Genomic DNA, 14,236 nt, shown 5'->3' on the forward strand with positions numbered 1-14,236 from the left:
TTTATTACAGACAGAAATACTCCTCAGTTTCATCAGCTGTCCGGGTGGCTGATCTCAGACGATCCCGCTGGTGAAGAAGCTGCATTTGAAGGTCCTGGGCTGGCGTGGTTACACGTGGTTTTGAGGCTGGTTGGACATACTGCCAAGTTCTCTAAAACGACGATAGTAGAGAAATGAACATTCAATTCGTGCAGTCAGCATGCCAAAACTTGAGACATCTGTGGCATTGTATTGACTGACAAAACTGCACATTTTAGTGGCCTTTTATTGTCCCCAGCACAAGGTGCACCTAGGGGCGGCAGGTAGCCTAGTGGCTAGAGCGTTGGGCCAGTAATCGGAAGGTTGCTGGATCGAATCCCTGAGCTGACAAGGTAAAAAAATTGTCGTCCTGCCGCTGAGCAAGATGAACGTACTTTAGTGTGAAAAGTGCAAATCAATCCCAGAACAACAGCAAAGGACATTGTGAAGATGCTGGAGGAAACAGGTACAAAAGTATCTATATCCACAGTAAAACGAGTCCTATATCGACATAACTTGAACGGCCGCTCAGCAAGGAAAAAGCCACTGCTCCAAAACCGCCATAAAAAAGCAAGACTACGGTTTGCAACTGCACATGGGGACAAATCGTAAATGTCCTCTGGTCTGATGAAACAAAAATATAACTGTTTGGCCATTGTTATGTTTGGAGGAAAAAGTGGGAAGCTTGCAAGCCGAAGAACACCATCCCAACCGTGAAGCACGGGGGTGGCGGCATCATGTTGTGGGGGTGCTTTGCTGCAGGAGGGACTGGTGCACTTCACAAAATAGATGGCATCATGAGAAACGAAAATTAAGTGGATATATTGAAGCAACATCTCAAGACATCAGTCAGGAAGTTAAAGCTTGGTCGCAAATGGGTCTTCCAAATGCACAATGACAATGACCCTTGTGGAAGGCTACCTGAAACGTTTGACCCAAGCTAAACAATGTAAAGGCAATGTTACCAAATACTAATTGAGTGTATGTAAACTTCTGACCCACTGGGAATGTGATGAAAGAAATAAAAGCTGAAATAAATAATTCTCTCTACTATTATTCTGACATTTCAGATTCTTACAATAAAGTGATGATCCTAACTGACCTAAGACAGGGAATTCTTACTAGGATTAAATGTCAGGAATTGTGAAAAACTGAGTTTAAATGTATTTGGCTAAGGTGTATGTAAACTTCCGACTTCAACTGTATAGATACAGGGAAATATAGAAAGAGGAGAGAAGTGTGTGTTAATAGGTTACAACTGTTGCATCCTGTTAAGTTGTACTTTCTCTGCATTTGACATGTGTTCTGTCTCTGCATGTCTATAAGTGAGCGGGGCAGAGGCGAGGGAAACCGACATGGCATAGCACTGGTTTCATCTTGGTGTGGTATCCTGGGGGTTGGTGATAGAGGGGAGGTACGTGCCGCGACGTTGGCTCCCTCTGCTGGGAGTACAAGAACTGGGCTCCCTGACATGCATGGCTCCAAGTAGAGGGAATTAGGGGAAAGTGCCAACCAGCTGTGGAGGCCACATAAAATGAGCACTATGGCACACTGTGGGGAGAACAGAGAAACTGACACAGAGCAGAAGCTGAAAAGAAGGACCGAGCCAAACCTAAGTGATTTGGTTGTTATGTTTATTTTATTGCCTAGTAAAGTCATGTTTGCTGACTAGAACCTCCCTCTCTCTGTGTTAATCTCTGCACGCTCAACCCAACACCTCATGGTTTACCACATATGGTGGAGAATGCGGGCATCTCAGTAGCTTTGGGTGCCATGGGGTCGAGCGTACGAAGATTACCATGGAGGAACTGGTGGCTCAGTTTATCCTCAGCCAGCAGAAGCAACAGGCTCTCCAGGAGCAAGCACTGGAGGAGCAGCGCCAACAAAACCTCAGACCGGTAGCAGAGGTAGCCCAGTTGAAGGCTGGGAATTGCTTAGGAGTCTGGCCCGAATCAGTTCCTGGTTAAATTAATGGAGGAAGATGACGTGGAAATGTATATGTGCACCTTCTAGAGGACGGCACAGAGGGAAGGATGGCACAGAGGGAAGGATGGCCCAAGCCCAAGTGGGCCAGGCTCTTGGCACCCTATCTCTCCGGGAAGGCCCAGAAGGCTTACTTCAACTTGAACGCCGACCAGGCCGCGAATTATGAGGGACTCAAACGTGACATCCTGAGCCGTTATGGATTCAGCCTCGCACAAAGTGCAAAACTGGTCCATGACTGGGCCTTTGACTCGACCCTCTCCCCCCACGCTCAGATGACCAACCTGGTGCACCTGACCAAGGGCTGCCTACTGACCGATGTACAGTCCCTTCCGATAATCGATAAGGCTGCCCTGGATCGATACCTTTTGGGCCATGCCATGCCATACGAGATGAAGAAGATGGTGAGCATGCAGAACCCCCTGAGCCTAGAGGAATTGCTGACCGCTGTGGAAACTCACCAGAACACCCAGGACCTGCTGAAAGGGGCCCAGGTGAAGAGAGTGGACGCGGGGAGGGGAAGAAAAGCACAGAGAGTATGGAGGGGTTGAATGGGGCCCGGACAGACCAGCCGAGAAAACCAGGGAGTGGATCAGCACATTATAGAAACCCTTTGGTTCCCTTGCCCATTATAGGGGTGCCATTTGAGCAGGTGGCGATGGATCTGGTGGGTCCATTGGTGAAGACCACGAGGGTACACCAATACATCCTGGTAATCGCGGATTACACCACCCTGTATGCTGAGGTGATCCCATTATGCATGGCAGCAGCAAAAGGTATCGCACGGGAGCTCTTCTATTTATTCAGCCGGGTGGGTATTCCACGGGAAATCCTGACAGACCAGGGAACCGCATTCATGTCTCGTGTTATGAAAGATGTCTGCAATCTATTACGAATCAAACAGCTGAGGACCAGTGTGTACCATCCACAAACGGACGGGGTAGTTGAATGCTTCAATAAGACCCTAAAGCAGATGCTGAAGAAGGTCTCCCCCTTTCTTCCCCTTTGAGCTCCTGTATGGCCGTCGGCTCCGCGGACTGCTGGACCTAGCCAAGGAGATCTGGGAGGAGCAACCGACGCCCCTTCGCAGCGTGGTGGAACACGTGGAGGAGATGAGGGAGAGGATGACGGCGATTTGGCCAGTGGTGAGGGAGCACATGGCCCAGGCGCAACGCGCCCTGGAGCGCATATACAACCGGGGGGCCCAACCACAAGAGTTCTACCCGAGTGAGAAGGTCTTGGTGCTGATCCTCACAACGGAGAGCAAATTCCTGGCTGCGTGGCATGGGACCTACGACATCGTCGAGCGGGTAGGCGACGTCAATTATAAGGTCTGCCAACCGGGGCCGAGAAAACCCCTCCAGCTTTACCATGTGAACTTACTGAAGAAGTGGCATGCACGAGAGGCGCTGTGCGTAACGTAAGACCTCAGCCCGACCCAACGACAAGAGCTCAGAGAGTTGGTCCAGCGGTATACGGCTGTGTTCTCCGAGGTGCCAGGGCGCACGGATTCTTCCTTTCGTGCTCCATGGGGCCCCAGCGACCATTCAGCGACTCATGGACAGCGTCCTGCACCCGCACAGTGGAGTGAACTACTGCTTATTTGGATGATATAATTGTGCAGAGTGATACTTGGGAGTCCCATCTCTGTTGGTTACAGGCAGTGGTGGATGCGCTAAGGGTTTCGGGCCTGACCGCGAACCCCCACAAGTGCAAGCAGGGCTACGCCGAGGTGGAGTACCTGGGCTATCAAATTGGGCGGGGAAATGTGAAGCCCCAAGAAAAGAAAATCACTGCCATTAGGGAATAGCCGGTCCCCCGAACCAAGAGGCAGGTCATGTCGTTCTTGGGGTTAGCAGGCTACTACAGTCGATTTCTACCTAACTTAGCCACAATAGCTTCTCCCCTCACAGACCTAATGAAGGCACAACTACCCCAGACGATGTGATGGACGGAGGACACAGAGGCTGCGTTCCAGGCCTTGAAGGACGCGCTATGTTCGCACCCGGTACTCGTCACCCCGGACTTCTCAAAACACCTCCTGGTCCAGACAAATGCGTCTGACACAGGGGTAGGGGCTGTCTTGTCCCAAGAACAGGAAGGCGAGGAGCACGCATTCATGCATGTCAGCACGAAGCTCCTCCCGAGGGAGAAGTACTCGATTGTCGAGAAGGAGTGCCTCGCCGTGAAGTGGGTACTGGACACCCTCAAGTATTACCTCCTCGGGAGGAAGTTCACCCTGATCACTGACCATGCCCCCCTTGTGTGGATGGCAAGAGGTAAGGACACAAATGACCGTGTCACCTGCCGGTTCCTGTCCTTACAGCGATTCTCTTTCTCTGTCATCCACAGGTCGTCGGCCCAGCACGGCAATGCGGACGCCCTCTCCAGGAGGGATGCAAACCTAGCCCTGAGCATGCCTCCCTCACACTGTCAGGGCTAAGGGGGAGGGGTGGGGTGGTATCTCGGGAGGTCTACCCCGGGGGTTGGTGATAGAGGGGAGGTACGTGCTGTGACATTGGCTCCCTCTGCTGGGAGTACACGGGCTGGGCACCCCGACACGCATGGCTCCAAGCAGAGGTAATTAGGGGAAAGTGCCAACCAGCTATGGAGCCGTGGAGGCCATAAAAGGAGCACTGTGGCACACCGCGGGGGATAACAGGGAGACCGACACAAAGCAGAAGCTGAGAAGAAGGACCAAGCCAAATCTACGTGATTTTGTTGTTATGTTTATTTTATTGCCTAGTAAAGTCGTGTTTGCTGACTAGAGCGTCCCTGTCTCTGTGTTAATCTCTGCACGCTCAACCCAACACCCCACAGTTTACCACATTGGTCACAAGGGAGATAAACCGTTTGGTTGAAAGCCAGTTCACTGGCAAATGTGATTTACGAGGGGCGTATCCCTTTCTTGTTTTTCTCCTACTATAATATTTTTTTTATTTGTCAAAGGGATTTGTTGAGTTTATTGATCTGTAAACTGCTGTTGGGTAAGAGGGCATAGAAGAGAGGAAAGATAAGCCCTAGAGAAAGAATACCACAAAAATGTGAGGGGGAAGGAAGACATTAGGGTGAGGAAAAGACTATGCAGGATTCTACAGCTCTTCAGGGAACAGAGGAAGGATTAGAGAGGCCACAATGTTCATGGCATTCACATGGAAATGTACTGAATGCATTTTTCACTCAAACATTTTTCTTCACCTACACAGCTTGCTTATAATGTATGGGGCCCTAGCTTTATTTGAAATTGAATATCGGAAGGCAATGACTATTATAATCTGCCCACGCCAGGTCTCAAGAAATGTCTCTCTGCTATTACATATGCCTGATGATGAAGAAATGGCAGTAGGTTGTCAGTCAGTCACAAAGCAACGATTTTGTCTTGACACAATGAAGATGGGTAGAAAGCATTTTTGAAAAGGTATGACAATCATACATTTTACATGAGTGAGAGTTATGACTTGACATGCACAAAATAGGGAAAGGGGGATAGGTAGTTAGTTGCACAAGTGAATGCATTCAACCGAAATGTGTCTTCTGCATTTAACCCAACCCCTCTGAATCAGAGAGGTGCGAGGGGCTTCCTTAATCAACATCCACTTCATCGGCACCCACGGAACAGTTAACTGCCTTGCTCAAGGGCAGAACAGCAGATTTTCCCACCTTACCGAGGCTGAGAGAAAATGTTTCAGTTTTAAAGCTTATAGCCGTAATGATCCCAACGTGAGGGATTCAGCTCAGTGGCAGTTTGACCACGAAGAGATCATGCCTACAGAGAATAGGGCCGGGTTACCGAATGGGCGTGCAGAGCACGTACCCCGGGGGGCCCGGCCTCCAAGGTCAGGGCCCCCCAGATAACATATGATAGAAAAATGTGTAGCATTGCAGGAAATTAGCTTTAAAACTGCAACATTTTGCCTCAGCCTAAAGGCAAAATGTAAACAAAAGCATGAGAGGAGCTATAAAACAGCAAATTTTCCCCCTGCCCCATGGCAACAGGGTAGAATTACAGAAAAAGTGCTTTAAAACTAAATTCTTCTCTCTGCACCATGGCAATATGTGTTGAAATGCAGGAAGTTATCTGATTTCCTGACCCCCTCAGTGGGCCCCTGGAGGTCGTTGCCCGTGGCCCCAAATGCAGCAGTCTGGCGGCCCTGACCATGGCCTTCACATGTCACAAACAATTGAATCAGAAAAACATATTCGCTCACTATATGACTATGGTTACCTGCACACAATAATGACATTATTGATTAATTTAACAGCTCGATTAAAACGTTAGGTTAATTAACCTATATGCTTTGCGAGGAGAACGATTTTCCCTAATAATCCTATTTACATAGACACATCTGAAATCAGGCTACCTGATGACACTCTGATAAATGCAGAAGATCAAAATAAATGTTCAATCAAAATAAATGTTCTACCACAGTGACTGTGCTATTTTTGGGATGCATTTTTGATTCTGAGTTCGGACAAATAAAGTTTTTGTGAAAATTACTAAACGCATACATTCAGTTGTTCCTAACTCATTTCAAAGAGGGGGGGGGGCTCTTGGAACGCCGGTGTTTAGGCCTACATAATTCGAAAGATTGCTGGTGTTTTAATTGGTGTATGCTTACTTACATTTTGACTTTACGCCGATTAAGATAAACAGAGTAAAGTGTTTACATGACTATTGCATAATCTGCCTACTGCCATAATCAGTTCAATATAGATGTATTACTGTCCAAGTAAACCTACTGTGTGTGTGTAACCTGATATACATGTTCAACCCCCGATATGTTATGAAAAAGATGCATGCACTCAACAACTGGTATAATTTCTCTCAACATTGACTGTTGGACATGCTTTTAAATACAGCTTCTCTGTGTAGAATTATTTACCACTGTGCTAATTGCTTGAGAATAAATATTTGGATAGATCCACTCCTTATTTCTCGCATTCTCTCTCCTTCCCTCCCGCTCCAGGGGAAACGAAAGCCTACCGGTGCCTGAGAAAGACGCCGCCACGAGGTGAACACACACACTTTCATACAAGCACATATACTCTGTTCCGGCGGCAGGCAGTCAGTCTCTACTCCGACTGGCCAAGGCTGCCTCATTTGGAACTTCCATAGCCTCAAGCTATCCAGCGTAACACTGAAATAGACAAGAGTACAAGGAATACTGGCATGAAACCAGACATACACACACAGACACAGGGATCTACATCTGTGTGAGGATCCGGACACACCCTCAGACCAGACGAAGGGAGGCAGAGTGTGTGCGTGTTTCGTTGACCTGTGGCTGTAGAGGATTTTCCTGGTGTGTGACGGCACACTACTGTTGTCATCTCGTTTTCTCTACCTGATGCCGTGGGATTTCCTGACCCTGGAGTTCAACAGCTGACCAATGCAGGCCTAGAATCAGCTTCCCTGAGTTGGGGATCTGCAACAGAGCTAAAGGTGCTGAGCAGTGCTGGTACTTTGCTAGCCTTTCCCTGGAATAATTTCTAATTCAGGCAAAAAGTTCTCATTCTACAACTATGAAACACCAGTCACATTTTCTGCAGAGATATGCTACTTTGTCTGACACAGCATATAATCAAGGACTGTCTTTGCTTAGCCTGAAATAATTGAATCAGGAAAGCCAACGTCAACTTTGTCCAGTCTGTTTTCTTTGGTAATAAGAGGTGGGAGCTAGTACCTCTCAAATTACTGACTGTGGCTGTGCATTCATTCTGTTGATTCTCCTATTTTTTTTTCGTCTGGTTTCTTTGTGCGCAACTAAAAGGAAAAACTTGATAGAGGTTTTTTTTGGCCGATATCCCCCGCTTTCGTGAACCAAGCGTTGCCTTTTCGCGGGTTTCGCTTGCCCATCAGCACCTCTGCCCACACACAGCTCGAGCCTCCCAGCTGGTATTTCACCTCAGTCACTGACAGTCACACATGCCAAGACGTCGGCATACACCGGAGCTTGACATGGAGGGAGAAAACTCGATTTAAGGTAATTGTATTGTATTTAGGCAAATGTCAAATATGTTTTTGTAGCTGCAACACATTTTAATCCATGTTAAATTATACCGTCTACAGCCAGACAGTGCACCACATGTACTCCAAAATGACTTTTGAGTGTAACGTTAGGCTATGATGTGAGAACAAATCTTTAGGCCTAATATAAGGCTAATAGCTGTACAAAACCAGGTATGCCGTCCTTATAACGTTTTAAGGTTTTGTTATGTATACATTTAGAAGTTTGAAATATTTGTTATCTACTAGAAAAATCCTTTATCTGATTTCAGACATCAGTTTATCATAACCCTAAGCGCCCTATTACTCAAATGTTTTTGTTTTTGATAAAATACTTTATAAACAAGATGTAACGTTAGCCTATATCTTGAAATGATTCAAAGTAATTGCCCTCAGACTGAACACTGTTCTATCTAGCCTACATACATGTGAAATGCCATGCAAAGCACCTTCGATTATTGCTCCATTGTTTAGGTATTTGTTGGTGTACCAGGCTTTGATGCTAAACAAATCTCAACGAGTTCAGTTAAACAATTAAATCAATGCATATCCTGTCAGGTGCAAGCTTAATGGTCTACCAGTTTGATAGAGGCAATTAACAACCATGTAGTTGTCTAGGAAAGTTCACCTTCACCATAACTTACTAAAGGGAGATCTGACAAGTATTTTGTCACACTTTGACATTCTTTAATTATTCCGTTTATATTCTCAACTCCTGAGTATAAATCTGATTTGAGGGGACAGAACTGCCCAGTAACTCAGTAACTCCAGTCTGGTATAAGGGAGTCACCCTCTCACATATGTTCTATAACATGGTAGTGCAAAGGCCACTCAAACGTGACATGAAGAAAAATTGTTTGAGGGAATTCAGCTGTGACGAAGCAAAACAGCTCTTTGAACAGAGTTGAACCGACATGAAGAGACTCCAAACTGAGCCTTTCGTGCGTGTCTGTGTGTGTGTACAATAGTCTCCCTATGTCTCCCTCTTAAGCTCAACAGGATAAATAATTCACAAGGACATTATTCAACAGCCTAGCAGGATGAGGATGCAGGGAGAGAAACTGTTGCTGGTTCTTCTTCTGCTGCTGGGTGCCTGTCTCCAGTGGGTCCAGTCTGGCAAGTCCTCCCGGCACCGTGATTCACACCGACACCCCAGAGAGCACCGGGACCATCGGCAGCACCGGAACATCACGCTGGCCATCATCCTACCACAGAGAAACACTGCCTACCCCTGGGCCTGGCCCCGTGTGGGTCCGGCTCTGGACCGAGCCATTGACACCATCAACACTGACCCAGCGCTCCTCCCTGGCCACCACCTGGGTTACGTGTTTGAGAACAGCGAGAACGAGGAGGGCATCTGCTCTGAGTCCATCGCCCCACTCATGGCTGTTGACCTCAAGTTCGCCTACGACCCCTGGGCTTTCATCGGGCCGGGCTGTGACTACACCTCCTCCCCAGTGGGCCTCTTCACCACCCACTGGGACATCCCCATGGTAACAGCGGGCGCCCCAGCCGTGGGCTTCAACGGCATCAACATGTACCCGTCCATCACCAACACGGGCCCCACGCACAAGAAGCTGGGCAAGTTCGGCCTCCATATCTGCAAGCACTTTGAGTGGAAGGAGCAGGTGCTGCTAATGTTCAGTGACAACAAGAAGGACGACCGACCGTGCTACTTCGCTGTGGAGGGCCTCTACACAGAGCTGCACTTGAACAACATCACCTCGGTGGACCTGGTGTTTGAGGAGAACACTGGACCAGTCAACTACTCTGACCTGCTCCACAACATCAAGCAAGATGGCCGAGGTGGGTCCCCTATATTCACTACACTTTATTCACAGCTTTGTATTCTACATATTGTGAGAGCAAATCCATTAATGTTCAGTGGGTTGGCACAGTGTCTTTTCGTTTTAATTTCTGTCTGGAACTTATTTCATTATGGTTATGCTTGTCAGCCTAAGAACAGCCTAAAAATAACCTTCTTGGTGCATGTTATTTATTCAGCCTAAGCCCTCATGACATAGATTTCTTTGGTGACACAGCTGTACAAAAATAGCTAAACTGTATGTGCTTGTTTTCACATTTACGATTGTGTGTGTGTATGTGTCTCACTTATTACATATGATATTTGATGGCTCCTGCCCTCTGAATGATTCGTAGCAGCATGGCTTGTTAAGCGTGGATATTAGCTTTTGATCCTTGCTGCAGGGCATGGATGCGCTGGCAGCCTGAGCAAGAATTATGAGCTCAATCGACGCTGTGCAGATCAGACAACTCACTGTTGCAAATGGCCTGTCCCCAGGACAGACAGAGATAAGATCGGCGTCATTAGATGATACAGCAGTTTTATGAAACCCCTCAAATTTTTGCCCTCAATTTTTTTCACTGTATTTTGGTTCAGTTTACCCTTCTGCTGCCTTTGAGGAAATGGACACAGTGAGTACAAAGCAAATATAATTCATTGCTACTCCAATCTATCACTTTCTTTACAAAGTCAAGTGAGTCAACAAATAGATAGATAAGCCTCTCGATTGGTTCTCTATGAGCTTCCCTCTCCCGTTCCCACACGGGTATAAAAACGTCTCCAGAGAAGACATTTATTAACAGAGGTCAAGAGCCCTGCAACATTATAAGGGAGCTGCAGTCAACATATCAGATCTGTAGGTATTTCCTGTTAAACAGACTCTGTCATTGGTCTAATTACCCTGGCCCTTTGCTTTTTGTTGTTTTGCAGTTCATCATATTTAACCAGAGGTAAGCAAATTGTGGACTTGGTCAAATTAGGGATTTGTTCAAACAAAACGGGTAATCCATGTCCTGGAACAAATACTAAATATGAGTATTTCTGTTCAACAAGAAAGCATGTGTGACTTACCATGTTTCTTTTTGTTTTCACACTGTGAACTTTGTTGTTTTGGTTACATGGATCCAGATGTGTACTTTATGGAACGCCAGAAGACTGTTGTCTTTGGCTTATTCCAAATTCACAGGCATCATGGTGTGATTGATTAGGGCTTTTAGTTAAGGTTGTCTAACTGAGATCTGGTAGAATGGCCACACTAAGCCATGCATTTTGATGGAGTGCAGTTGACCTGTGTGCGCAGAACATATGAGTTGTTTTAGGTTAAAGGGGCAATCTGCAGTTGCTACATCCATGTTTTGACTTATAAATGAATTATATTGATTCTTGAAAAATATAACTTATAAATGCCTCGTGAGCTTAGTCCAACAGCCATACCCCATCAGAACCCAAAATACAAGCTTGTTTTACTCCAGTGTTTGTAAACAAAGTAAATATAAACTATATAACCGCAAAACATGGTTAAATCTATTATTTTAATATCATGGATGGTCAGTCCTGGCATCCATAGCTCTGTCTATGAATTTGAGAGTGGTTACATTTCTCCAGGCCCATCCGTCAGCTTTTTACCGAAACAGAGATCACTTTATTTTTTTAACTACTGATTGCCACTTTAAAGTGTCTGTTTAGCATTAACAGTCAGGAAATGTTTAACCCAAAGACCTTCGTAGACATATGTTTTTTATTGCTCATACACCTTCCTGGGAAAAAGTCATCATAGGGGATGCAATGGTTCATTAGATTGGGACCAGTGTAAAATATAATTAATATCTGAGTAAAAAGGCTGTTTCCTGAATATACGCTCTGCCATGGCCCAGTTAGGAATCAAAATAAACTAAACTCCCATTTATTTATCAGGAAATCTCCAATGCTTGAAACAGCCATTTGTACAACTCCATTTAGAAGAATACCCATGGAAGAGTTATAGTGGAAATATGACGGACTCGAAGAAGAGACTAAGTCATAAAGTAGCAAGTGGAACATTTGGGTTAGCCTACACAGTATATGAGAGTATAAAAATACTTCCTGATTATGTTCCTGATTGTAACTCTATTCTGTCAGAGCACACAATCAGCAGTTGATTTACATGTTGTTGTGGTGGTTGTCAGTTTGTTTCAGAACAGCAGATGGTTTGAGGATCAGACAGACCTGCTTTATATTCAGATTTCATGCATTGCTCTTCTCAGCTCAGAGACAAGTAATATCGCAACAACACCAACACCGATCTCACGCTATGGTTGGAGAGAGTGAGGGACAGAGGTGCTCAATGTGCAAAAAAAAAAGTGTGTGTGTGGTGCGAAAAGATATTGTAACAGCCCCCCCCAGCCCACCGTAACACATAGACACACATCTGTCACACTCACCAGCAGTGCTGTGACCTTTTCCTCAGCACTCATCAAGAGAGAGGAAGCCTTTCACAATATGTTCCCCCACCTCCCCACCCCCTGCCGCCATCCCTAGGGACCAATAAATAAATACGCACACCATTATGATGAGGAAATGACGCCAGAGACGGTTTGCGTGCTGCAGGGACCTCAGTCTGTTGTTTGGGTGCATTCATTGTCTCAACAACTGTTGCTTTACCCAATTGCCCCTTTTACTGAAAAAGAACATGGCTTGGATTGTTTTGGACTGGTTTCATTGTTGCTTCAGGGGCCTTAACAATAATCCAGGAGAAAAGACTGAAAGTGTGGTCTCTCATATCTCCTTGTGTGTGTGTGTGTGTGTGTGTGTGTGTGTCTACACCCAAAAAAGAAAATGTCTTAGATTTTCCACAGACCTTAAAAGTGGTCTCCTGATGTGGTTTAAGTATTGTTGTGGTTTTAGAACAGGGATGAGTCGAGGTCTCAACTTTCTGTTGCGAGTTAGAATACTAGAATATACAAGGTGCAATTTCAAAATATGGTTGTGGATCAGCAGTTTTTCTCTTGTTTTGTTAGTAGGGTTGCACATTTTGGGGAATATTCAGAGGTGGAAACTTTCCGTGGGATGTATTTGGAATATATAGGAATTAACGGGATTAAAATTAATACCATTTAAATGTAGATGTTTTTTGCATTGGATATATTTACCATATCATATGGAGACAGGAACATAAACATTTTTCCTTATCATAAGTAGACATAATTGCAAATGATTGAATCCTTCCAATAGAAATAAAAACATTTTTAGTTATGAATTGAACTTTAATTAAATGAGTTGACTATTCTGTAAAATGATAGTCTAGAAACTAAAGCTTTGGTTGTCTTCCTCTCAGGCTTCCATGTCTTCTCCCTGGACCACCTCAATGTCCACCTCTTGAACATCAGACTCTGAGGCCTCATCTTCACTGTCACTTTCCAACCTTGTTGAGGATGGCTCGTTGTCAGGCTCAAAAAGCCTCACATTTGCCCGGATGGCCACCAATTTTTCAACCCTTGTATTGGTCCGCCTGTTGCGTGCTTTTGGTGTGTGTGTTCCCAAACAAGGACCAGTTGCGCTCTGAGGCGGCTGATGTTGGTGGGATTTGGAGGATGATGGAGGCAACAAGGGAAAGAGCCTCAGATCCACAAAGTCCCTTCCCCCAGGTGGCTGATGAGATATGTTGGCACGACTGCCATATTGCATCTCCATCCCAAAGCCCTTGCTTGGAAGTGTACTTCGCCAGACTGCCAAGAACCTTGCCCTCATCCAGGCCAAGGTGGCGAGAGACGGTAGTGATGACACCATAGGCCTTGTTGATCTCTGCACCAGACAGGATGCTCTTGCCAGCATACTTGGGGTCCAACATGTACGCTGTGGCGTGTATGGGCTTCAGGTAGAAGTCTTCACGCTTTTTGATGTATTTCAGAACTGCAGTTTCCTCTGCTTGGAGCAACAGTGAAGTGGGCAGGGCAGTACGGATTTCTTCTCTTACATCTGCAAGCAGAGTCTGAACATCAGACAGGATGACATTGTCTCCCTCAATCCGTGCAATGGCTACTGCTATAGGTTTCAGGAGTTTCAGGCTGCTTACCACTCTCTCCCAAAGTGCATCATCCAGGAGGATCCTTTTGATGGGGCTGTCCATATCGGCAGACTGTGATATGGCCATTTCTTGGAGAGACTTCTTGTCCTCCAGGAGACTGTCAAACATGATGACAACACCACCCCAATAGGTGTTGCCGGGCAGCTTCAATGTGGTGTTATTTTTCTTCTCACTTTGCTTGGTGAGGTAGATTGTTGCTATAACTTCATGACCCTTCACATACCTAACCATTTCATTGGCTCTCTTGTAGAGTGTATTCATTGTTTTCAGTGCCATGATGTCCTTGAGGAGCAGATTCAATGCATGAGCAGCACAGCCAATGGGTGTGATGTTAGGGTAGGACTCTTCCACTTTAGACCAA

At 45.9% G+C, this 14,236-nt stretch overlaps 1 protein-coding gene across 2 annotated transcripts in view; it reads left to right on the plus strand.

Annotated features, from left to right (window-relative positions):
* The first annotated feature begins 7,044 nt into the window (after nucleotides 1–7,044).
* LOC106580330 (atrial natriuretic peptide receptor 1) overlaps nucleotides 7,045–14,236 on the plus strand; it is a 56,084-nt gene continuing 48,892 nt past the window's right edge. Inside the window, exons 1-2 of one of the 2 annotated variants that reach the window (XM_014161238.3) lie at nucleotides 7,045–7,985; nucleotides 9,000–9,814. In XM_014161238.3, coding sequence (XP_014016713.1) covers nucleotides 9,049–9,814 — 766 coding nt within the window. In that variant the 5' untranslated portion in view covers nucleotides 7,045–7,985; nucleotides 9,000–9,048. The remainder of the gene's footprint in view (nucleotides 7,986–8,999; nucleotides 9,815–14,236) is intronic. The other variant, XM_014161228.3, reaches the window with a different exon arrangement.

The sequence above is a fragment of the Salmo salar genome, chromosome 02 (assembly GCF_965601325.2).
Source record: "Salmo salar chromosome 02, fSalSal1, whole genome shotgun sequence".
Taxonomy (NCBI): Eukaryota; Metazoa; Chordata; class Actinopteri; order Salmoniformes; family Salmonidae; genus Salmo; species Salmo salar.